Source organism: Chenopodium quinoa, unplaced genomic scaffold (genome assembly GCF_001683475.1).
Source record: "Chenopodium quinoa cultivar QQ74 unplaced genomic scaffold, ASM168347v1, whole genome shotgun sequence".
NCBI lineage: Eukaryota > Viridiplantae > Streptophyta > Magnoliopsida > Caryophyllales > Amaranthaceae > Chenopodium > Chenopodium quinoa.
Window position 1 is genome coordinate 2,179,818 of NW_018745063.1, and position 25,464 is coordinate 2,205,281.

General features: G+C 35.7%; 3 protein-coding genes across 3 annotated transcripts; 2 read left to right on the plus strand and 1 right to left on the minus strand.

Annotated features, from left to right (window-relative positions):
* The first annotated feature begins 312 nt into the window (after nucleotides 1–312).
* LOC110709279 (homeobox-leucine zipper protein ATHB-22-like) lies at nucleotides 313–2,736 on the plus strand. Its single transcript, XM_021887496.1, has 3 exons — nucleotides 313–518; nucleotides 1,344–1,699; nucleotides 2,313–2,736. Exons 1-3 carry the CDS (start codon nucleotides 425–427, stop codon nucleotides 2,535–2,537), a joined length of 675 nt encoding a protein of 224 aa, XP_021743188.1. The 5' UTR covers nucleotides 313–424; the 3' UTR covers nucleotides 2,538–2,736.
* A 1,622-nt stretch (nucleotides 2,737–4,358) lies between these two features.
* LOC110709257 (serine/threonine-protein kinase SRPK-like) lies at nucleotides 4,359–18,227 on the plus strand. The gene is made up of 6 exons (XM_021887472.1): nucleotides 4,359–4,899; nucleotides 5,682–6,264; nucleotides 6,356–6,666; nucleotides 17,071–17,118; nucleotides 17,216–17,646; nucleotides 17,793–18,227. The coding sequence occupies exons 1-6, from the start codon at nucleotides 4,624–4,626 to the stop codon at nucleotides 17,845–17,847; spliced, it is 1,704 nt and encodes a 567-aa protein (XP_021743164.1). The 5' UTR covers nucleotides 4,359–4,623; the 3' UTR covers nucleotides 17,848–18,227.
* Nucleotides 18,228–20,319: 2,092 nt separating this feature from the next.
* LOC110709258 (probable 6-phosphogluconolactonase 4, chloroplastic) lies at nucleotides 20,320–22,406 on the minus strand. Its single transcript, XM_021887473.1, has 3 exons — nucleotides 22,071–22,406; nucleotides 21,846–21,981; nucleotides 20,320–21,012 (listed from the first exon to the last, which is right to left on the minus strand). Exons 1-3 carry the CDS (start codon nucleotides 22,232–22,234, stop codon nucleotides 20,548–20,550), a joined length of 765 nt encoding a protein of 254 aa, XP_021743165.1. The 5' UTR covers nucleotides 22,235–22,406; the 3' UTR covers nucleotides 20,320–20,547.
* Nucleotides 22,407–25,464: the final 3,058 nt, after the last annotated feature.

The following is a 25,464-nucleotide window of genomic DNA, read 5'->3' on the forward strand; positions in this document are numbered from 1 at the left end:
AAAAACAACAGGTAATTGAACAACATTTTACCAAAATATGATGCACCATGCACGTCATGCTTCACAAAATCACAGGTTGTAACAAAACTAACAACGTGACAATTAATTTTGAACAACTTGAATTCGCGACTAGAAAAATCTAGCACATAAAACAAAGTTATGAGAGGCATCAATCCCTAGCTAGCTAAAAGTATTAATTATTACAGTAGCAATTTTAGCCTACCATTATCAGAGAAAGTCCTTTTTAAAAAGAGAAATTTTTCACATCCTAAACTTTAAGCCAACATTTCTTGAACTTATTAGAGTGAAGTCCCTTTCTTTATATTGTTGTCCTTTTTTTTTATTGTCAAACGATTTAAATAAACAATTGAATGATAAGTTACCCAAATATTTTGGGATAGTTTTAAGTCGAAAGTAACCAAATATGGATTGGAATACTAAAATCTTAAGGAGCACTCCCGAGATCTCTTCCACCAACTCACTTTACAATTCTTGTAATCAATATGATCGTTTTTCTGGTGAGTTTTAACTGTTACATTTATGTATATATTCTCATTTTGTTAACATTTTTGTAGATCATATAATCTTTAAGGTATTTCAAGCATATTGAATAAGTCATGTTTTTATGCTATTGTTGGGATTTTTATTTTTTTTTCTCAATAAAACAAGTATTAGAAGTCGGTTGGTTATTATGTTAATATTCTGCTCCGTATTGTTATCTTTGATAAATATCTTTTAGGAGTTTTAGGTAACCTTAGTTTGTACTACATACAAAGTATATGTTTGTGAATATCAGTACAAGGTAAGCCATTTTCTCCGATTCTTCTTTAGTTTAACAAGTTTGGTTTGAATCAAGCTTCTAATAGTCACCTGTTTATGAATTATCGTAAGGCCTGAAATATCTTATTATAGTCATCAGTTTATGAGCTATCATGTGGCCTGAAATATCTTATTATTATGAAGTACGAAGTATTAGGTTTAGAGGAGCTTGATTCCTTGCTTTAAACAAACTCCTTTATTTTGCCTTTGGTGTTATTAACATGAAAATTTTAGCTTTTGTTACTGTTTAGCTTTGTAGTTTGTAATAGGTTGATTAAGCATGGATATGTCAAAATAATAAAAATATTATTATTTATGAGTTTGTCCAATAATATTAAGTTCCCATTACTACTTTTATTATACTCATCTTTATAACAGTACAAATAGTGATACCGAACAAACCCTAGCTTATGTGATGTTCATAATCTTGTATAACAACTATGAGTATAAATATTTCATACGCTAAACATATATGCACCATTATAAAGCTTATATTAGCTAGCTCATTATTTATATTCCCCAAGGTTTGGAGGTGATGAAGCATCATGGTGCAGTTGAGATGATGACAGCAAATGTTATTCCATCAAATATGGAAAGAGACATGGTTATGATGAGCTTTGGCAATCAAGAAAAGATGAAAAGGCGGCTAACGACAAATCAACTAGAGTCACTGGAGAGTAGTTTCCATGAAGAGAGGAAACTAGACCCTGATAGAAAGATGAGGCTTGCTAGAGAGCTCGGCCTTCAACCTCGGCAAGTCGCGGTTTGGTTTCAGAATAGGAGAGCAAGGTGGAAGGCTAAGAAGCTTGAGCATTTGTATGATGCTCTTAAGCTTGAGTTTGAAGTTGTGACCAAAGAGAAGCAGAAGCTCCAAGAGGAGGTTAGCATCTATCCATCTTTCTATTAGAGACTAAGGCCCTAAGAGTTTACATGTATGTGTTATTTTAGTTTTGCATGATTTTCTTTTCCAATGATAAGGATTATAAATACCATTAACATATAACATCATTTTACTGTTAATTGTCATGTTTATAATAAATGTCACACTGTTAATAACTAAAATAAGTTTGGAGATTGTTAATTTAATTTGAAATCACATTGTGAATCTACTTGTGACAAATTATTTGAGACAAAGGTAGCAATGATTATGATGACGAAAAATGGTACTAGTACATATATTATCAACTGGCTAAGAGATTGGATAAGTTGATAAGGGTGTTATTCCAATTTAGTTTGGGAGAGCTTATTCCACTGATTGGGGCTTGATCCGTTCGAATTCGGATTAGTTGAAGTCTAGTTAGCTTTAGATAACCTGGTATATTTATACGAATTATTAGTACGCAAATTCAATTGCATGTAAAAGGTTACTTCTAATATCTAAAGCCTAATGGCCGTCAATTAAATGAGGTTTTCGACGTGTATATGCTATGCTATACTCCGTACAAGTTTTAAACATCAATCAATTAATAGTTAAAAATAAAATGAATGAACAGGTACAAAAATTAAAGTCTATGCTAAAGGAACAAGCTACAAAGAAGCAAGTCTACAGCAGCTATACAGAAGCCTCATGTGAAGAGACCGTTGAGAGTACGTCAGCTGCAGTTGCAAACCAAAACAAAAGTATTGGTCGTGAGCACAACAAAGAGGGTCACTTTCTCTTCAATGTTGACAACTACAACGCAATTTCATCACCTTCTTATTGGGGTTCTCTTGCATGATTGATCACACCTTATGTTTTAAATTTTAATTATATAATCTAACTTTTATTAGAAAAATTATTAAGCAAGATATGTTGATTAGTGGTGCAACTAGTATTTTGGGTGCTTTTGTATGTATGTACTACTAGTAATTGAGAGCTTCATTACTATAACATGATGATGTTCTTACCAAATCTACTTTGGATATTTTGCTCAATCTATAGACTAGAGTATTACGAATTATGATTGACTGTGTCAAGTTCAAGTATATGTGAGTATTATATGCCCCATGTTAAAAATAAAATATTACGTAAAGTGTTTTCACTTTAAACCGAAGTGGACTAATAATTCTCCTATTTTCAGTTAGTTTTAGTATGACATCTCATTTGATTTTGTTAGTGAGGTTTTAATCTTTTTTTTCCTTCCAAATTTGAGTTGATCGGTGGCCAGTAAGCTTAGGCCTTCGGATCAAATCTTCACAAGATTGCAGGTGGGTGGAACTTAATTAAATGATCTACCAGACTACCGGTGTTGGAAGGTTGTCATTTGCAATTTATTCCAGGCAACGACAATAAACCTGACAATTTGGAGATAAGATGGTTTCACTGCTCTTGTTAAGTTATTAGTGAGAATTAAACTTGAGACCAATTAGAATTTTGTTGAAATTCCTCACTATATAATTCCTTGGTGCAATCTTATTAAATTTTTCATTACAAGCAGCTTTATGACAAGCAATTAAGTGTAGCTAGTTGGTTATCCAACTGTCTCTTAAGCTTTTTTAAATGTCACTCTAGTTTAGAGTTCAAATCCGTTGTTAAACATAAACCCCGTAAGTGATTCTATCAAAGTAAAAATTCAAAGCATTGCTCGAGCTTGAAAGTCCTCCTTCTATTCTTATGAGATGAGTTTGATTCCCACTCCAAGCAAGTGAAAAATGTGAAACCTTGTATGGATTTGCAATTGTTTAAAGAATGCATTTTCGCTAGTAGTTAGAAGAGAAAATTGTGAAAAATGACCTTTTAAGTGGTCGACTTTTTGAAAAAGGATCTTTTAAGTTAAAACTTGTGACAAATGACCTTTTAAGTTGCATTTTGTTTGTATGGGATACTTGGGTGACCTTCCATGGTGGTCAATGTTGGAGCTCCGGCGTTGACTATCACGTGAGAGTCACGTGACTTTTTTTTTTTTAAAACAAAAAAACCCCCAAATTTCCCTCCTTTCCCGACCTAACTCTTTCATTGATTAGGCCGGGAAAGGAGGAAAATTTGGGGTTTTTTTTTTAAAAAAAGTCACGTGACTAACACGTGATAGTCAACGTCGGAGCTCCGGCATTGACCACCACGTAAGGTCGTAAGCTCGGCCAAGTACCCCCATATAAACAAAATACAACTTAAAAGGTCCCTTTTCACAAGTTTTCACTTAAAATGTCCTTTTTCAAAAAGTCGACCATTTAAAAGGTCCTTTTTCACAATTTTCTCTAGTTAGAAACTAAAAATCAAGACGGATTTATTAAGACCGCAGGTGATTATGATTATATTTTAAAGTATAAAAAATTTACCATATTACAATAAATTTCAAATGTGACAAATAAAAGAAAATGGAGGGAGTATTATTAATCAATTATATCAACGAATTATCTATTTACCATATTATATTTTTCACAAAAAAAGAAAAAAAAACATACTTTCTCCGTTCTTTATTACTTGACCCGCTTTGACTTTTCCACTATTCACCACCCATCCTTAGACCGTCTTTTGTGAATAATATGTAAGGAAAAATATATTCATATATGATCTTTTTGGATTCGTCTCAATAAGTACTATCATAATATATAACTTTTATAATTTACTTATGGAGAATTTAAATTATTGATCGTTAAAATTTTATATTGGCAAGCGTGATAAAAGAAACAGGTTAAGTAACAAAGAATTGAGGAAGTATGATATGATAAAGAACAAATAAACCCGAAAGAACAACAAAAAAAAAAAAAAACCAATCATCAAAAGGGTCAAAAGGTTCAACAACTAATTCATTCTTTTTTCCCATCCTCTCTGACAAACAAAGACTATATACCTTACCTCCCTTCAGATCGGAAAACTCACCGGAAATGGACAGCCGGCGAAAATCCACGGTGGCGGTCACGGCGGAGAAAGCGGAGCTGAGAGAGAAAGAACCGGCGGTTGAAGAAGAGGAAGAAGATGAAGTAAGCGAAAGTGGAAGCGATTATACGTCGGAAGACGAAGGTAAAGATGATTATAGAAGAGGAGGTTATCATGCTGTTCGAATCGGCGATTCCTTCAAAAATGGAGCTTATGTTGTTCAGAGTAAGCTTGGTTGGGGCCATTTCTCCACCGTTTGGCTTGCTTGGGATACCAAACACTCGGTATTTCTCCAATTTTTTGTTGTGTTGATTAATTTCTATTTTTGATTGCAAAATTAATTAAGATTTTTTGATCTGGATTGTTTTTGTTTGAATTTGAGTTTTTGACCTTGTTTTTGGTGTTTGATTGATGATTTTGTTGATTAATTTGTTTGTGGAAGCTTGCATTATCTTATTGATAATGTTATGGGACTCAGTATGGTGTATTCGTTTGTTTTCTGTGAAATGTTTGGGAAAATATTTGTAAAAATTGTTCGACTGAGGAGGTTTGTATTTTTCCCTTTTTGGCTATCTTATTAGTAATTTCGATTTTTAATTTTTTTTTGGTTGATTTTGAAATTATGTTATAGTTCTAGCAAAAACCGTTGATAAATGTAATGAGGATGTAGGTTTTGCACCTGTATACTATTTTATTGACGCGGTTTGTTTGTGTAAGCTTCTGTACTTTGTGTTGTCTGTTTTCTGAGTAGTTCATGAATGCACTGTCGGTGTGTGGTCAATGGGAGTATCACAAGTACGAGAAAGTTGAGTTTGAAAAGAAGAGTGGAATGTATTCTGTTGTCGTTATTACTGTTGACGGAAGATTAGGCTGTGGTAGTTACCATTAGGTTTCTTTTGAAATGTTGTCTGTAAGTTTGTTGGGATTATTGTTATGTACTGATTTCCATTCCTTCTGTCTACATTATGTTAACACTCAAATTTTATTGAAAATGCTGGGGAGGTTTATGTTATTCTGTTTTCTTCTTTGCTTTGTTTTCATTTTTTTGTTTGTTTGAATGAATTAGCGATATGTAGCATTGAAAGTGCAAAAGAGTGCGCAACATTACACAGAAGCAGCAATGGATGAGATAACGATTTTGAAACAGATTGCTGATGGTGATCCAGATGATAAGAAGTGTGTTGTGAAGCTTTTGGATCACTTCAAACATTCCGGTCCAAATGGACAGCATGTGTGTATGGTGTTTGAGTATTTGGGGGACAATCTTTTGACACTAATTAAGTATTCAGACTATCGTGGGATGCCTCTAGCTAAGGTGAAAGAGATATGTTATCATATTCTAGTTGGCTTGGATTATTTGCATAAGCAGCTGTCTATCATACACACTGATTTAAAGCCAGAAAACATTTTGTTGTTGTCGGTGATAGACTCATCTAAGGACCCTAGAAAAACTGGTGCTCCTCTTATTCTTCCTAATACCAAGGACAAAACTATTTATGAGTCTAGTAGCACAAAGGATAGTAAGTTGTCAAATGGAGATTTGACAAAGAATCAAAAGAAAAAGATTCGGAGAAAGGCGAAACGTGCAGCTCAAGGGTGTGCTGGGAAGGAAGCTGCTGCTGAATCCGAGCAAGATCCTGATGCATCAGGTGGTGTATAGATCTAATCATTGTAAAAGTTTCAAATAGGGATTGCATGAAAGTTCAATTGAATATTCTAACACTGTGGTTAGATCATCAGATGTCGATGGTGTGAAGAGGACAAGTGGAGGAAGTTCAGTTCATAAGAGAGGGAGCCGATCAACAAGGCGGAAACTTTTGGAGTCTGTGGAACTCAAATGCAAATTGGTCGACTTTGGAAATGCTTGCTGGACTTACAAACAGTTTACAAATGATATTCAGACCAGGCAGTACAGGTGTCCTGAAGTGATCCTTGGATCAAAATATTCTACCTTTGCTGACATGTGGTCCTTTGCTTGCATTTGTTTTGAGCTCGCAACTGGTGATGTTCTCTTTGATCCTCATAGCGGTGACAATTACGACAGAGACGAGGTATGTTTCTTTTTTTACTTTATATCATTATATCTTTGCTGCTTTATCAATTATGGCTACTAGAGAATGATTATATAAACTATGACAAATGTATTCTTAATATTATTTAGAAAATATTTAGAGTCACTGGAGGTGGCTGTGGGCTCGTTGCATAGTGTCTAATAATATTTGTATTTTTAAACTCTTTCTGCATTTCCTACATTAAAGAGTGGTTGTTTCATGATTCCAATTCTGTATTGTTTAGGTCAGTAGTCATTAACAACCAATATTTACTCTGCATTCCTACATCTAGCAGATTGATATTAGATTAAAATCATAAAGTTGATTGTGTACACATGTGTTTGGTCTAGTTAATCTGATGATAACTTTGTTAGAGGACATAAGAAGGTATGTGATAAGCCATATAGCCTGTCTATCATATAGTTCCTGGCTTGTAAACATGTATTGTATGTATTATTTTGGGATTGAGTTAACTCTGTGTTATGCTGTCGTAACCTAGTACAATCCTCGTTTTCTAGCATCTGACTTGCACCCACCTGTAATTGCTTATGGCTATATCTTCCTTCCTTATATAACTTTGTTTCTGGTTTCTTTCTATCTTCTATGCCCAATTTTTGGATCTGTTCCTTGTAATTATGATTTCTAGTCATCTTTTCCTTTTCCGCTCTCTTTTGCCACAAGTTCTGCACCTTGCCACATTGCTAGTAGACCACTATTCGCTTCCCTTATGAAGTCTCTGGATTTTATCTTGTACTTCTTACTTGATACCACAAGAGAGAATCTGAATCTTGTTAAAACATAGTGGAGTTGTGAGAGCTTCAATGATGGTATCCTTGTGTTAGTGTCATCAATCTCATCATGGTTGATTAGAGGCCTGTGAATATGTTTGAAGTGCTCTTTATGCTCATTCTATGAATATTATCCATGGATGTTGTACTAACTCAGTAACTATTATAATAAATAACCTCTCATTTCTTTGTTTTCTATTTGGTTTCCACCATTAAGATACTGCTTACCCCCCACCCCTCCCCCTGCAGTTCTTTATCTTCTTCCTTCTTTTTGAGGTAAGGTAGTTGATCAGTTGATGGCTTCATGTAACAATACTAGAAACACCAAAAACACAATATCTAAAATTCAATTCTGTTTTACCCATTTGCTCAATGTTTAGAATCGTATCCAGAATCTACTAACTACGCACCCTATGGGATGGTTTTCTTGCACCTCTTCAAAAAAAAACTTACCTTATATTGTGTATGTAGTTTTTTCTTCTCACCTCTTACACTATGTTAGCTATACATAGTAGCCTCTCTTTATTTATTTTTTTCATTTTTAATAATTAAGGTGGTTTGCCTTCTTTTGGGGCAGTTATTAGACTTGTAACTTTTTAGGAAATGTGTACCCATAGTACACTATGCAGTGAGTGGGCCGAAATCTAGGAGAAGATTAGGGGAAGGCAATGAATATAGTGAAATAGAAGGCATAATAGTGTTAACTTTAGTGAAGGTAAGGGATGTGAATTTAGCAAAGAATATAGTGAAATAGAGGGCAGAAAGTTATTAGTGTTAGTGAAGTTAAGGGATTGAATATAAGTATATCATGTACTTCCTTTGTGTCTTTTTACTTGATCTATATGGCACACAATTTAAGGAAGAAATTAGAGAAAAGATAAACAATGTTCTTAATACACACACACACACACACACACAAAAAAAAAAAAAAAAAAAAAAAAAAACACCAATAAAAGGGATATATTGGGGGTTTTATGGTGTTAATTTATTTTAATTAAGAGTATGTTTATTTTTTATCAATCCCTTCCTTTAGCTGGGTGCCAAAAGGCTATAGGTCAAGTAAATTAAATCTGAGGAAGTAGGAAGGAAACGTCATGTTAAGAAATCAGTATTCTTAAAAAGAAGACAGGAAATGCAGTTTTGATTAATAATTTATTGAAGTATTTCAAAGTGGTACGCTTGCACTTAAGTTGCTTACTTAGTATTTCTTAGGCTTCAATTTCCTTTTCCTATAATGCATGGGAACAATAGTATTTGAAATTTGGTTCTTGCCTGACATCTAGTATTCTAGGATCACTATCCTAGCCATATTTAATAGGAAGAATGTAAACTAATAATCCCACCTTTAGTCGGTCTTCCACAAACAATCCCACCTTTTGAAATTCCAGAAATAATCCCACCTTTGATAGGGATCTTCCACTAACAATCCCTTTGACCTACAACCTGTTAAACAGGTTAAAAAAAAAATTCCCTTTATTTTTAAAACTTAATCTCTTCTACGACCACCAGCCACCACCGTGGTCACCCCAACCCTCACCCTTTACCGCCACCTCCATCCATTAGGCCACTACGAAACCCCCAACCACGCCGAAATACCATCACCACCCCCAAAACCCGAGCCTCACTCAAATTACACCACCCACAACCTCGAAAACACCACTGACTGCCCCCGAAAACACCATCCACAGCCCCAAAAACACCATCGAAAGCCCCCGAAAACACCACCCACAGCCCCGAAAACACCACCCACAACCCCAAAAACACCATCCACAGCCCCGAAAACACCCACAACCCCGAAAACACCACTGACAGCTCCAAAATAAACACCATCCACAGCCCCCTAAACCACTAACACCCCCGAAAACACCGCCCACAGCCCCAAAAACACCAATGATAACCCCGAAAACACCACCCACAGCCCCAAATAACTCCTCTTGGCCCTAAAAACTCAACCCTTAGCCTGAAAAACTCCATAAAAACCACCCCATGAAACCCACCTATACAAAACCCACCACCCCCACAAAACCCACGCCTACAGCCCCACAAAACCCAAGTACCACCCCGACGAAATCCCACCCCCACGAAAAATCTCAAAACTCCGTGTGTTCGAATTACATCATCGTTGAACTCCGGGATTGTGCGAAATTGATGGTTGTGGAAGGGGTGTGCGACTGGTGGTGTTTTCAGGGTGGTGGTTGCCGGAGAATGCAAGGGCGGGGATGGGGAGAGGAGTGCAGTGGCAGGCTGGGCTAGTGGCGGGGCTGGGGGTTTTCTTCTTTATTTTTTTTAATTAGATTTGTTTTTTTTTTTAATTATTAAAAATCGGACTAAACCTATTAAAAACCTACACGTGTCTTTTAACTTAAGAAAATCGGTTACCAGATCAATCCCGGTCAGGGACTGTTAATGGAAGATTGGAGCAAAAGGTGGGATTATTTCTGGAATTTCAAAAGGTGGGATTGTTTGTGGAAGACCGACTAAAGGTGGGATTATTAGTTTACATTTTTCCTATTTAATAAGATTGCAGGGTTTAACTTACCTCGGAAATCTTATGGATATGGGGAAAGGGTAGTCCCCCCCCCCCCTAGAAACTCTTTGAATTTTCTAGAAGGAGCTGTCTGGGTAGTGTATGAAAAGGAGCGCATGAGGTGCTAGGCGATTAGGGTATAACACCTTTTTTTCTAGGCGAGGTGCATTCAAAGAGGCGAACGTAATTGGTTTTATATTGTGTGCCTCATTTCAAAGAGGCACAGTATCGCCTCATTGCTCCTAGAGGCTTTTATTACATTGGGTAAGCCAAAATTATTCACATGTGGTTGTAGTGCTTCATTCATTCCCAGTTTAGATATCTTCTATATGTTGGTTATTTTATTTTATTTTTTATTTTTATTTATTTATTTATTTATTTATTTATTTATTTTTATGATAATGACAAATTTAAGGATGTTCTCTTTTGTTGGGAATAAGGAACAATGCAAAATCAGATTGCTTGGTAGAGTCTCTCATTAGATGAAGGCTCATATTTAGATTTCTGTATAGGGACACTTGATACCTCATGGTAGTTGTTACTTATACAAGGATAGTTGATACCTCATATTTAAGTCTCTCATTAGATGAAGGCTCATATTTGGATTTCTGTACATGGATACTTTTATATTTGATTGCCAAATAATGTTATTGCACATAGTATGCTTAATGTGTATAGGTGACTTAAGCCACTTAAATATGCAAACTATCCTATCTGTAAGCTGCAACTTATTATATGAGAAAACTTGGTTTTTTTTTTTTTAAGAGAAGAAATTTGAATTTCAATGTGGAGCATCCTGAATATACTGGTTCAAAGAAGGATAGGGAGTATGGAGCTTGTATGAGAATAATTTTGGGCGATCTTATGGTGTGTTTTGATGGGTACGAATGATTGTTTTTCGTGATTTAATTATTAGATATTTTATTCCTTTCCTCAAGTGTCCCACTTGGGGGGGGGGGGGGGGATCAATGCTTCATCCCAAGGAGGGAATTGAAAGGGCTCACTCTTGATTCTTGCCTAAAATCTGTTTGGAGAGGGTGGTTTTTATTAAATATTTATCCACATATTGATCCTTGGAGATGCTTTCTGACTTGGATATACCAATGTATAAAAAGGCTCAAGGCGCACCAAGGTGTTTCTAAGTACCTTGCGCCTAAGGTTTGCCTCGGTGCGTCTCATTGAAGTGAGGTGCATATAATAAGCAATACAAAAATTCTGAAAAAAAACTCTTTGTGCGCCTCAGGCTGCACCTTGGCGCGCCTTAGCTGTGCCTCATTGAAGTTGCCTCGCCTAGACCATAAAAAGCGCATGACCTCTAACGCCTTGCGTCTCAGCACCTTAGGCGCGCTTTTTCAAACACTGGGTTATACAGCAACTTTAATTGTTGTACTATTGTGTTCTTTGTGGCTCCATTGAGCATGCAATGATTTTATTGCTTGTTAGATATGGTTGATACTTATTGTTGCTGTTGCCTTGCGAGCAGTAGTTTTCTTCCGAATAAGGGGGAATTTGAAACTTTATTATGGTTATTTAAACCTCATATTCCAAAGTAAAAAAATTATATCTATTATAAACATATACAACAATAACAGTATTAGAGCCTTAATCTCAATTAAGGCGTTGGCTACATGAACCAAGAATTCGTCTCTTGCTATTGTTAACCAAGATCCTCTCCTTCCATGACCTGTATCAAGTGCTTTATGCTTATAGTCCAATTTTTTCATTTTACTCCTTCAAAGTCATCTTTGTTCTCCCTGGATTTATTTTCAATGCTAATCCAACTTTCTTATGAATATATTTGTCCTAATTTAATCCCTTTAGGTGTCTCTGTGCAACATAAGTATTTCAACCACTCCCATGAGTCCCATCTTATTAATATGATCCCTTCTAGTGACTCATACTAATCTATTGAATATTATTTATCCTTAAAGGTATATTAAGGTTACTCAACACCCTCTCCATTTGTGCCATCTAGACCATTGTGAGTCACATCTAGTATATACATCCATTCCTCCGTAGAATCTAACTTTAAACATTCTCTCTTGACAATTCCTTACCATCCAATGTTACTGCATCCTTACATGACTCGATGTAAAAAGACATTCCATATACTCAGCTTTGCTCCTACTTAAACTTTTAAGATTCCATCTTTTGCCTCCATAGCTCTCATTTAGAATTAATCCCAATTCTATTCTTGTCCACTAATACTATTTCATCTGCAACCAACATACACCATGGTTGTTGATTCATCTATTTCTTCTATTTTAGATTAGTTTTGGCACTTATCACAACACACAGTTGTAGGTGATAAATTTTTGGAAAAATTAGAAATAAAAATCCCAACTTCCATCAATTTTGCTAGAATAATCCCAACTTTGGATTATTTTGAAATAATCTGAATTTTAGGGGTTTCTCTTTTTCTTCAATCCCAAAAACCGATGACCGGTTGAAAGGGTTATTTTTTTTAAAGTGACACATGTCATAACTGAATTGGCTAAAACAATTTATAATTTTTTTTTAAAAAACCCAACCAAACCCAAAATCCCAGCCACCAGCAAACCCCTAAAACCACCGGCCAACCCCAACAACCACTCGCCTAACCCTAAATGGCGGCGCTAATTCCCCTTCCCCTGCGCTGGTTTCCCCTTCCCTCTCCCCCTACACCGGTTTCTCATTCCCAACTCGTCGGTTTCCCCTTCCCTTTCCTCCCTGCGTTTTCGAAAATAGCCGCTTAAAACCCCTAAAAACTCCTCTCCCACTCCCGAAAACCCCCTAAAACTCATCCCCACCGTCGAAAACCCTAGCCGCTTAGGTTTCTGGGTGGTGGGAGGAATGATTGGGGGTTTTTGGCATTAGGGAGGAGTTTCGTTGGTGGATTTGGGGTTTCGAAGTGGTGGTTTCGTGGGGAATGGCTGGTGTTTCGGGGAGGGAGGAAGGCGGCGACGCGGTGGAGGTTGCTTCAAGCGGCTGGCCGGCGAAAAAGGGGTGGCAGGATGGGCGTTGAGGTGGTGGTTAGGGTTGCGGTGGGGGAAGGGGAGGCTGGCTGGTGGTTGGTGATTTTTGAGTTTTTTGTTTTTTTTTTTTTGTTAATTTTTTTTGGGACCAATCAAGGGCTTGACACGTGTCAATTGATATGATATAATAGGTCATTGACTTTTGTTGACCGGTTTGGGATTGAAGAAAAAGAAGACCCCCCAAAGTTCGGATTATTCCATAATAATCCCAATTATTCTAGCAAAATTTATGAAAGTTGGGATTATTTTTTTCTAATTTTTCCTAAATTTTTGGTTATCAATTGTTATTTATTGGAAAAGTCGACATGAAGGAAGCTAATGGGGTATTATTTTATTGAAAATTAAATTTTATAGTAGATAGAAGGTTTTTTTTTGTTTTTTAATTTTTTTTTATTATTATTGAATGTGAGCGAGAGTGAAGCCCTAAATTTCTTTAAGTGGAAAGAGATGTATTAAAATAACAGTGAGGCATTTTTCAAAATAAAAGTGTAAAAAACTTTAATTTGGAGTGAATGAAAAAGAAATTGTAAAATCATTTTTTGGAGAGAGGGAGAATACTAAAATTGCTGTAAAGAAGAAGGGGCTTGTGTAGGTTCTTTGATGTAGTTCAATGGTGATAGGAAACTCCTTCATAATTCCAGCAAAAGCCCTTGAATTTGTTTTCACTTCTCCAAACATATTTACAAGAAATAAGGCTTCTTAATCAATGCCCACCAGATAACGTCACTTAGCACCTTATCATAAGCCCTCTCCTGGTCAATGAGAATCTTCTATAAATCTTTCTTCCTCAACCTAAAGTAATATCTTCATTTTCCTTATCAAATGTAAAGCTTCCATGGTACAATGCTCTGGTATACAACCTGATTGGTTCTCTAAAATACTTTACATCTTCTCAATTTATGCTCTATCACTCTCTCCCACAACTTCATGGTATGGTGCATAAGCTTAATTGCTTCAACAGATTGAGTAGACCTAATCATCCCCCTTTTTTTTTTTTAATAAATTAGTATAAGGTGCTCTTTCTCTAATCTTGCCTCCAGATCTTTGTTGAATAGATCTGCTAGCCAATTAGTTCCAACCTACCCGAGACATCCCTCAACCTTAGTAGGAATTTCATCTGGGCCAACTGCTTTCTAAAACGGTAAAAGCGTCACAGACTCAACAACCCACAACACAAACACACAAATATAAAAGAGAACAAAGAGATTCAGCCAGCAAAAGACTGTAGTTTGATTGACTGATTTAGTAACTTTAGGTTACAACTCTCCAAAGAAGTATCCTGTGGGTAAAATCTCAAATACACTAGTCTAATCACATGTCTCTCCAACTATCAAAACATTCCTTATATACACAAAGCAAGACTACAAAAGCTAACCGACATTTAATTGTTTTTGTCTCATTCCATATTCCAATGCTGCTCCGCTACTTGTTTGCACCCTTCTGTTCAGAAAATCAGAACATTAATTTGGTTTGTCCTCTTGTGCCACTTGTGTCTCCTCCACCTGTGGTGTGGCTGGTTGTTTGGCTTGCTTCCCCTTTCTCTGATAAAGCATATTGGTCGTTTGGGTGGTCCGATCATTGTCTCTAATACAAAAGGTTAATGTAGTTTGCTGCTTGTGGCTGCAGTACAGGAACTTTTCATAATTTGACTAAGGATTGATTCAGTTTCCACTGTATCATTGCACTGGTGTTTCATTTTCTTTTTCGGGAAAATGGCTGGGACAAATGATTAACGTAAAATTTTACTCTCATAGTGGCCTGGAGCGTAGACTTTGTGTTGTCAAGGGTGGTCTTTCAAATTCTAACAAGTCATTGGGTATCCTGCTTTACTAATGTATCAGGGTCACTTCCAGCCTTTGTTATTCAGTCTCAGACTTGGGTACATAGATGTGGGGGTTTGTCTAGTTTGTCACAAGTGTCAGAAAAAAGTTCCATGCATTTGCTCCTAAATTATGGGTGACCCTTTGTTATTCAGTCTCAGACTTGGGTACATAGTGTGGGGGTTTGTCTAGTTTGTCACAAGTGTCAGAAAAAAGTTCCATGCATTTGCTCCTAAATTATGGGTGATTGAAGTGAAATGATATGTTTGATTAACATAGGTTCCTGCTGTCAGATACTTTATAGGATCCTCTTGTAAGAACAATTAAGACTAAAGATTAGCTTTTTGCATATGGTCAATTTTCTGTTAATCTAGTTTTTGTCCTTAATAGCCTTTTCTTCTAGATTTTCTTTTTTTGAGGTGGATGCTTTTAGAGAAATGGACGAGCTTTCTTGTTTGCGTGTAACTTTGGATTGATAACCTTGTGGATTTGATTTATTCACTTCAATTTGATTGACTCGTGCGAAGTTGCAACACTTGCGCTATGAGGCGTTGTCAAACGGATTCCGTTAGTTGCTTATTGACAAAATGATTTTATAAGCAGGACCATTTTGTGGGTTTAAACCTTGGCCTTAATGCCTATGCGTGCAAGTAGGGCTGTACACCGGTCCAAAACCGGACCGGACCTGTTGGACCGGGACCTGAATCAGCAAATTTCAAGGACTGGAGACCGGACCTGATTCTACAGGTTCGGGTCAGGTCCAGACCTGAGCAATCAGGTCCGAGTCAGGTCTAGACCGAAAAAGACCTGTTTTGTGCATTTTTTTTTTTTTAATAAATAACCTGTTGGATGCATATGGACCTGCACATGGACCTGTTTTGTGTTGCATAATTTAATTATTACATAAAATCTGAAAATATCAATCACAAAAACTACATAAATTACATATAACAAATAATTCATAAAATTACATAAAGTCTCTAAGTCTCAAATGCTTCCGCCCCGCTTTTAGCTTCTTATCCGGAGGCAAAGTAGATTGCAATTCTTCCATATCCTTTTCAGGAAGTGGCTGTGACATTTGTTGAGAAAATGCAGCAGACCTTTTGGATTGAGAGCTCTCCATCTTCAATATAATTATACACAATATAAGTAATTTTTAAGTAACAATTATAAACAGGACCATGAGTTGATAATTATAAACAGGACCATAAGTTGATAATTTTTAAGTAACAATTATAAACAGGACCATGAGTAATAATTATATCATTTAAGGGATGCCTACGTGCCATGAGTTGCCCCTGTAGTAATTTTAAAATAATTTTTAACAAGTTATTGGTTAGTTGAATTTCTGGAAAGTTTTATCTCAATTGTTGTAGTTGCCTAACTGGTTAAGGTCCTTGCATATCCCCAAAGGCCAAAACCTCATTTCTCATCTTAGCTGGTTATTGTTGGTTCTTAGGCTTTATTCTTCTCCACTTTTTATAGATTAGTGAAATACATATGTTAATTTGCAGGCTTTCTGTTATGAAATAATCTACACACAATATTTAACTACCTGTCCCTTTTAATTTTTTTTACTTGATAATTGATATTGTTGTGTGGTAATAGTACTCACTAACCACTGCAGTTTTTGTAGTGATAGGTTTTGATATTTTGCTGAGCATGTTCGAAAGTAATAGAAAAGAGTGAGAAAGAAAATCTAGAATAATCTACCTAAGCAGCAAATAAGCTGCTCACCTCCGCAAGTCTTGAAAGAATATATATAGAGGCCACATTCATCTTACTGTCATTAGGTTGGCATGTGGCTAGCTTTAGAAAAATCTAGATAGCATGCGTTTAATAGGTAGACGTGTTTTTGATTAGTTGTTGGGTGTCACTACAAAGCCTTAGCTGACTTTAGTAGATTAGCACTGTATAAGTACAGCTAAGCAAGTGTTAGTAGTTGTGATATATGTATGAGTGACTTAAGTTTAAGCTAGCAAGTGTGAGTGTGCTAGTGCGTGAGTGCTGTTTAGCACACTTGTAATTAAAGTGTTTACAAATATCAGTAAGGTATCCCAATATTAATAGATGTGCATCCCTTGTGAATTCTTCTCAACATTTTAAAACATATTTGTGGTTATTGTAAAATAATTCTTATTTATTATACCTCGTGCGCACATCTTTAACACTGGTGATGCCCGTAGTTTTTACTCTTCATATATCTAATGAGTTGATACATAAGTATGAGCTAGTCTTGACTCATTTTTCTTCAGGATCACTTAGCTTTAATGATGGAGCTCTTGGGAATGATGCCGCGCAAGGTTAGAATATATTTTAGTGTTTTCAGGGAATGTTTTAAAGTAAATTTTTCAAGGCATTTGCTCCTAAGCTGTGAATTTTACCATGAATCATTTCCAGATTGCATTAGGGGGACGTTATTCTCGGGACTTCTTCAACAGATATGGAGACTTGCGACACATACGTCGGCTTCGATTTTGGCCATTAAACAAGGTCCTTGTTGAGAAGTATGAGTTCAATGAACAAGATGCAAATGAACTTGCAGAATTTCTAGTTCCCATTCTTGATTTTGTCCCTGATAAGCGTCCTTCTGCTGGTCAATGCCTTTCTCATCCATGGATTGCTGGAGGCATTCCTCGTGTAGAGCCTTCGCCACCTGAAAGTCAGGCAGTGGATTCTACTGCTCTAGATAAAACGGAGAAAGAAAAGGATGATAGAGAAGCGATGGAGAAAGGCATGGGGAGTATTGCTATCAGTACAGACTTAAAACCGAGCAAACAACCTTTATCCTCTCCTAAACCTTCAAAAGCGGCTGTAATTGGTTCATCCAGGTAGGAAACTACTCTGTGCTGGAGCAAAACTTTCTTCCAAACCTAACCATTCTAAATTTCTTATTATACTCTAAAAATCTTGTCTGTTGCTCGATCTGATGTTGGGTAGGATGGTGTGGGATTCGATGCATTCTTTTATTGTGCAGGGAAAACCTTGACCGGAGCTGTAGCTCCAAAGGAAAGGCCCTTGAACGATTCTGAACTTTATTGCGAATCTTGAGGCAGTTGTTGATGGGTTCTGTTTTGTACGATCCAAGTCTAACCTCTGCTACTGCTGTCCTGTTGATACCTTCTCGATTATGAAAAGAGAATTAATGTACCATATTGCAACCAACCTTATTGATTTGTTAATGACATTGATCTAAATTTTGTCTACTATTGCTTTGCTTTTCTTTAAAAGGAATGGTTTTGTCTTAAAGAGTACACGCATCTCTGTTATACATTGTCAACTGTATTATTCGCTTTTCTGTTAATCTAGGTCTCTTCCTTAATGGGGTTGATATCAACCTCCGAATTTTGATTCTTCACGAGAGAATTACTGAACAGTAGTCTAATCAACTCCGTTCCCTATTGACTGACAATAATTTTTTTCTTTTCCCTAATTTGTGGAAAGTACTGAAGGCTTTTGACAGGAATCTACAAACTTTGATCGGAGTTGGTTGAACATAGGTACAGCTTATCATTATATATTAGGAATTTATCTAATTATTATCCCTTTTTTACTACTACCTCCATTACAGGTTATGTGCAACAATTAGACATTTTCTCTCTCTACTTTATGTCAAATCGTTGCGCATAACGTGTAACGGAGGTAGTATGTTTAATTTTCGAGAGTTTGTATTGAAAAGATCTGTGCTCGTGATTCGGATTTGCATTACTTCGGATTACTTTCTGCACATATTTTTTTACCTTTATGTCTAATTTAATCAATAATGCCTCTAAATAATCTGAGTTATCTAAGCCAGTGCATTTTTAAAGAATAAAAGATTATTACAATTATAGAGTTTTCCATAAGGCTGGTTCTCCATGATCGCATAATGACCAATATTGTTTCAAGAAAAACTTAGCCGAGGATCTTAAATGCAAATCATGAGTTACTTGTGATGAAACTTCACTTCATGTGTTAAGAGATTGTAGAATGGCTAGAGAATTATGGAGGCAAGTAGGTGGCTCGGCTAACACAAGTAATTTCAAACCAGGAACTTTACAGCAATGGATAGTAGGCAACCTCAAGTTTCAGGAGAGAAACGATATGTCCCCCGAAATTTGGCCTACTTATTTTGCTATGGTTCTTTGGTGGATATGGAGGTGGAGGAACATTGTGGCTTTTGGGAAGAGAATGAAAACCCAATTGATGTTAAACAATTCCTGCTAAATCGCTTTGAAGAAACATGGAGAGCTATGGGGGAGGACCGAGGCTTTTATAAGATGGATTGCTCCCCCTCAAGGGTGCATGCTGCTGAACACCGATGGAGCAGCTAAGGGAGCTCCGGGGCCTGCTGGAGGTGGGGGTGTAATCCGGGATTATATGGGGCAGATGGTGTGCTTTCTCTCTGAAGTTGGGTGCTTGTAGGGCCTTTATGGCAGAGGCTCGTGCTTTTGAGTATGGGCTTGAATTAGCTGTAAGAATGAGAAATGAGAAGCTGCAAGTTCAACTTGATAGTCAAGCCTTGGTGATGGTGCTTAACAATACCTATGCCGTATAATGGAGAATGTGTGCATATCATTACTAGATGCAAGAAGATGTTGGAGGACAGCAGCTGGACTATTGAGGTGCATCACATCTACCGAGAAGCAAACCGTGTTGCGGATTGGTTGGCAAATCAAGGCGTTAGCCTGAACGATTCAAAATTTCAAGTCCCTCCTTTAGCTTTAGGAAGATTTATGTATTATGATGTAGTGGGGGTGGCTATGCCATGTTTTGTTCCCCCTTCTTTTTTTTTTTTTTTTTTCGGGACATAGCCCCTCGTTTGCACCAATAAAAAAAAAAAATATATATATATATATATATATATATATATATATATATATATATATATATATATAGATTTTCAAATCCATAGCAATTTGGAGAAATAAGTATATAGCTGGCTTCTCTCTCTCTCTCTCTCTTTTTTTTTTTGAAACAAAAAGACTTCTCTATTTTATTGTTACTTCAGTAAAAAAAAAAAAAAAATAAATAAATTCAACAATACTTGTGGAGAAATATTACGAAGTGGATATTTTTGTTTTAGTTGCGTAATACAAATACTAGTATCAAATTTAGGATTTCTTCCACTATTTAGTATTTACCACTTTCACATGTTAAAATTACTTCTTTCGTTCCTAAAAGATTGTCCTATACATATGTGTAAAGTCTTTACAAAGATTTACTCTACACTTTAATTGGTAAGCTTTTCCACTTACCTCTCGACTTGCTCTCTCGTTCTATCCCTCTCCTCATCAATAATTGTATCCTCCCATATGGCCATATGCATAGAAATGCATTATTTCACAGACTTCCTTTTAAAAAGTAGAGGTATGAGACAATCTTTTAGAGACAAAGAAACAAATATATTAAAAGATAATCACATGATACTTGGCCTTCCTTCCAAACAAATGTCTCTATATAAAAACCATATGACTTAAGACTTATGTAATAAAGTAGGATAGATAATCATACCGTTTAACACATAATAAAAACATGATGTGCTGTTAAATGTACCTGATTAGCAAAGCAATTATGTTATAGAGCTAACCCAATTACTGCTGGGTAACTTCACTTCTTATTTTTTTAGTACAAGTCATAGTTCATGAAGTTCATGACATCAAGTTTATTTAGTAGTAAACATACAATCAAAGTCATACAAGTCCTCACAATAGGAGGTACATATTGATGCATCTAGAAGCATGAGATATGATCTACAGCAACGAGGCTGCTTCTTTGTCTAGAAACCAAGTCATCTCATCTTCCGGCGAAACCATTTGAGCTGGCAGAACATCAGTAGTACTCTTGTCACCGAGCACCTTCTTCACTGCATTGACCTCGCCATATCCACAAACCACAAGAGCAATGTAAGCAGAAGAGTTGATTACAGGAAAGGTGAAAGTGATTCGCTCTGGTGGTGGTTTTGGCGAGTCCTTAATAAAGGTAACCCATTTCTTATGCTCCTTAAGGAGAGGATGACCAGGAAACAAAGACGCGACATGTCCATCTGGACCCATGCCTAAAAGCATAAGGTCGAATTTTGGGAAGCCTGTAGCTTGTGATGTTGCTATCACATTGCTGTCGACGAGTTTTCTGATACGGGTTTCGTAATCTTCAGCTGCCCCTTCTGGGGAGAGTGCATCATTGATGGCATAAACTTGCCCAATTAGGATAGGTACCTGGTATAATTAGGAAGTGTAACATGTGATATATAGTCATATGAAAAATATGCATCAAATTCTTCAATGTATCAGTCTAATTGTCCTCTAGATTTTTCTGTCACAGTTTTCAGAGTAAGTAGTATTTAAAGAATTAACAAGAATGTTAAACTAATCTCAAAAACAGATTTTTATCATTATCTGTACTCGATACATAGATTTTAAATTTGGCTAATACAAAACCTTACTCGTCTACTTCATTAGAAATGCATCAGTCACTACACACTTGTCTCTAATTGTCTAAATTAAAAAATAAAATTGATATTATGAAAATATACACTATTACTAATCCAACAAACCAACACAAATCTGCATAATAACATTTGTTAAAGTTGCTATATATGAATAGTGAAAATTCAAAGCGATCCATCTATTATCTACGTTTTTTTTTTAAGGTGTGAAGAGAGCCACAAGGGCGGTGGTGATAATCGATCCAAGGATCTCTTAGAGCCGAGAGGGAAGCTCTGATCACTTGAGTCATCCTTCACTCTCAGGAAATGATTTTGGCACACTCTAAATTAATTTTGGCACACCCCTATGTGAGAGCACAGTTTTCTATGCTCTTCTCACATAGAGGTGTGTCTAAATCAATTTAGGGTGTGCCAAAATCAATGCCCTTCACTCTCATACAAGTTAATCCTCGTAATAAACAAGTTTAAAACTGCTACTTAGTGGCATTACTCCGTGATAACTGGGGCGGCCTCACTAAATATTAAGTAAATTATTGGAATTGTTGATCGTAACAGTAAAGAGATAAATTTAAGTATAATCAATAAAATTAGAAAAAAATATACCTTAGACAAGAAACCATCAAAGGCAAGCTTATAATTACTATCAGGATGATCTCTGGGAACAACTCTTTCATCAAGCCAGAACACATGCCATTTTGACCAATCAATTGAATTTGAATAGGGTGGTTCCACCAATTTCCTGAATTATTTCCAATAATTATTTAAATATTAAAAACCCAATCAACCAAATTTAAAAATACATGAAAAAAAAAAAAAAAGATTTCATACCTGAGATTTTGTATAAGATATCCCCCAGAAAGAACAACAGTAAAAACGCCCCTCTCTCTGACAAACTTATCAGACAAATCAGCGACGTATTTTGCCAATTCTGAAGCTACAACTTCTTCAGAATCTAAGATATTCACATTAACAGGAGATTTTACTTCTGACATTGACGTTTTCTGATCTACGGTATATATTTATTGTATTAGAAATATTGTTGCTCTGAATTTTGATGGTTTTAGTAAGAAAATAAATGTGAGTCTTTGTAGAATAGAATAAAAGGTTGATTTGACTTTTTTGGTACATTAATCAGCACGAAGATGTTGAGTTCCTCGTGTGAGTAGTATGTGATACGTGTTGTTTTTCCTAAAGGAGTACCCCTACCTTATTGCCACAACTCAAAATTGTACCAACTATATTTACTATTTAGTTCACCTTATTTTATGTTCTTATTACAAGTATTATACTAGAAAAAGGTTGATATCAAATATGCTACAGTACATATTTTTAAAATTAAAAAAATATGTATTGTTTGGGTCCAATTTAGTCCAATTGGGCCTAGTCATTAAATGATCCAATTAAAAGCCCAAGGTCAAGGTTCAACTCTCTAATTGTGCTAAAGTCAAGATCAGTCCACAAGGCAAGTCAATTGGGCCAAGGACCACATTCTCTATATATACAAAGGTATAAAAACCATCAATATTACATTGGTACATTTATTCAAACAAAGTCTCAAGCAATTAATTCTCTTGCATAGCTTTCTCTCTCTACACACTGTACTGACTTTAGCATCGGAGGGGCCTTCCTCGGCAACACCCCCGAGGCTAGTTTACGTGTGTTTGTTGTGCAGGAAACCTTCGGCCCAACATCACTTGGACCGAATCCAGTCTTCCCCACTTCATCGGACCTTCGGCAAGGTCCCATTGTTTTCACCCGAAACATGTATGTTAATTATAGAGTATGTAGCAAGAGACAAGTACTAAGACGAAGTGTAACATTTTTAGCTGTTGAATAGGAATTGTATTATCTAGCGAATAATCTTATATCTCAAATGGGCAACTTTTGTGCACCCATTTTGACTTCTAAAGGCGAAATTGTTCTCACAATACCAGGTTTGAGGATGAAAGATGTTGAGTTTGCCTTTTGAAGTTCCATAAACAAGATTTGATATATTTCAAAACTCAATACTTAGAAATATAAATTGTGAGAAAAAATATGATAGTTTGTATCATGTTGCATAACATAATTGTTGAAGATGAATGAGAGGGTTACCTTCACAACAAAAAACATGAAGCTTTTATCAAACAATAGATGTTGATGACTCACCAACTAATTATAACGTACAATTGTAGACTAGTAAAAAAAATCTCTCTAGAATGAGCAATCACCTTATGCACCCGAAATCCCCTGAAATGAATGATCAATTGTTTCGATCTAACAAGAAACCAAAAAGAAAAATTACACAATCTAATATATATATAAATAAAGTATGCATTTTTCGGGAGCATATGACGCGCCACATAAGAAAAGATATTATTTTGTCCAATGAAAAATTAGATTAATAATTTATTTTAGAATTAAAAAATTTACTCGTCACCTAAGCAAAAGTAACGAATAAAATTTAAGAATTTTGACACATAGGTAAAAACAACGAATAGAGAATAATTAAAATTTAAATTACTTTTAAAAACCAATAATTACCTTCTCTTAAAAAAAAAAAAGTTATAATTATCTTTTTTACATATATGAATGTAAATTTTTAATCGCAAATATCTTTAATCTCTCCCTATAAAATATTGTAAAAGTTTGATTTTAATAATGTACTCATCGAAACGAATAAAACTAAATTTTATGACTAATTTTCCATAATATTTTATAGTTAAACGATTATAAATGAGACTAATATTTTAAACTGAACGAGTATATTATATAAACGCATAGGCAAAAGACTTATTTTGATTATTAAAAAAACGAGATTTATCATTTCTTTTTTGAATTAAAATTTTAAATTGTAACATAAGCAAAATTAGTGAATAAGGTTTGTGATTTTAAATCCAAGCGTCACATAAAATAAATAAAATAACAAAAGATAAATTTAGAGTTAAAATTAAAAAAATTATCTTATGATATTACGAATTTTATCCATATATTTAATGAATAATCTTCATAAATATACACAATTTTAAATTAAATAAAATGATTACTAGAACCGTGCATCGTACGGGCTTACATCTACTTAATCTTTAATAGAGAGGAAGATTCTGAGATGTTGCAAGGAGATGCTGCGATGGAAGTTGAAAATGGGGGGCATTAATCCTAATTTTCATAATCCCCCTCAACCCCCTCCAGTTCTTGGAGCAAACTCCAAATCCTTTAGGGACCTGCTTAGAGACACTCAATTGGCATCTACTGCGGATATGGAAAATCCGATTGAGATTGATGATGATGATGTCTCTGATGATGATGAAGCTCCAGAAGGGATGGAAGATGATGAGAGATGTCCTGTTATTCTGCTCACAAGAGAGGAAAAACATGCCATGTGCAAAAACCATGGAGACATACTCTGATTAACAGGATGTTCGATGGTAGCCTGGGCTATATGGGACTCATGAAACGTCTAAAAAGAAAATGGCAATTGAAAGGAGAACTCATCCTAACAGATATTGGATGCAAATATTTCATTGCTAGGTTCAACAATGTAGACGATTATAATTATGTGCTGACACAAGGTCTATGGTTAATTGATGACAAATACCTTACTATTCACAATTGGACTCCTAACTTCATTCCTAAAGAGGCCTCCTTGAATGTTCTAACTGCGTGGGTAAGAATTCCAAATTTATCAGTGGAATATTTTGATTAGGACTTCCTAAGGAAGGTTGGAGCTAAAATTGGCAGAGTTATTCGAGTAGATAAATCTACAGCATATGCAGAGAGAGGACAATTCACAAGGCTAAGTGTGGAGATAGATTTATCGAAGCCATTATCATCTATATTTTGGCTGAAAGGTCGTATATGGAGAATACAGTATAAGGGCATTAAAATTCTTTGCTATAAGTGTGGCATGCTTGGTCATGTTGAAGACCAGTGCTTCAAGGAATAATACTGATAATATGGTTATTTGAACAGGTTAATAACAAATTCAATGACATTGATTTAATTTACATCAAAATGCTGTTGAAGTGAAGAAGAAAGCTCCAATTGCTAAGCCTGAGGAAACTACTAGCTATGGTGATTGGATTATGGTTAAAAAAATCGGGTCGTAAACGTAACCCAAAATTGGATAAGGGTGGGTTGAACCATGGGAAGGAAGGTCAAAATCAGAGCAAGAACACAAGTCAACACTTGCCCAAAAATCAAGCTAAATCAACGGGTGGTACTGTGGAAACAAAATCGAGTT

What these genes read in the sequence shown, in the direction of transcription:
- LOC110709279 (XM_021887496.1), top strand. Translation starts at nt 425, where the DNA reads ATGGATTGGAATACTAAAATCTTAAGGAGCACTCCCGAGATCTCTTCC. An exon ending in TCAATATGATCGTTTTTCTG is followed by an intron (nt 519 to 1,343) that starts GTGAGTTTTAAC and finishes ATATTCCCCAAG; the next exon opens with GTTTGGAGGTGATGAAGCAT. An exon ending in AGCAGAAGCTCCAAGAGGAG is followed by an intron (nt 1,700 to 2,312) that starts GTTAGCATCTAT and finishes ATGAATGAACAG; the next exon opens with GTACAAAAATTAAAGTCTAT.
- LOC110709257 (XM_021887472.1), top strand. Translation starts at nt 4,624, where the DNA reads ATGGACAGCCGGCGAAAATCCACGGTGGCGGTCACGGCGGAGAAAGCG. An exon ending in CTTGGGATACCAAACACTCG is followed by an intron (nt 4,900 to 5,681) that starts GTATTTCTCCAA and finishes TGAATGAATTAG; the next exon opens with CGATATGTAGCATTGAAAGT. An exon ending in GCAAGATCCTGATGCATCAG is followed by an intron (nt 6,265 to 6,355) that starts GTGGTGTATAGA and finishes TTAGATCATCAG; the next exon opens with ATGTCGATGGTGTGAAGAGG.
- LOC110709258 (XM_021887473.1), bottom strand. Translation starts at nt 22,234, where the DNA reads ATGTCAGAAGTAAAATCTCCTGTTAATGTGAATATCTTAGATTCTGAA. An exon ending in TATCTTATACAAAATCTCAG is followed by an intron (nt 21,982 to 22,070) that starts GTATGAAATCTT and finishes GAAATAATTCAG; the next exon opens with GAAATTGGTGGAACCACCCT. An exon ending in TTGATGGTTTCTTGTCTAAG is followed by an intron (nt 21,013 to 21,845) that starts GTATATTTTTTT and finishes TAATTATACCAG; the next exon opens with GTACCTATCCTAATTGGGCA.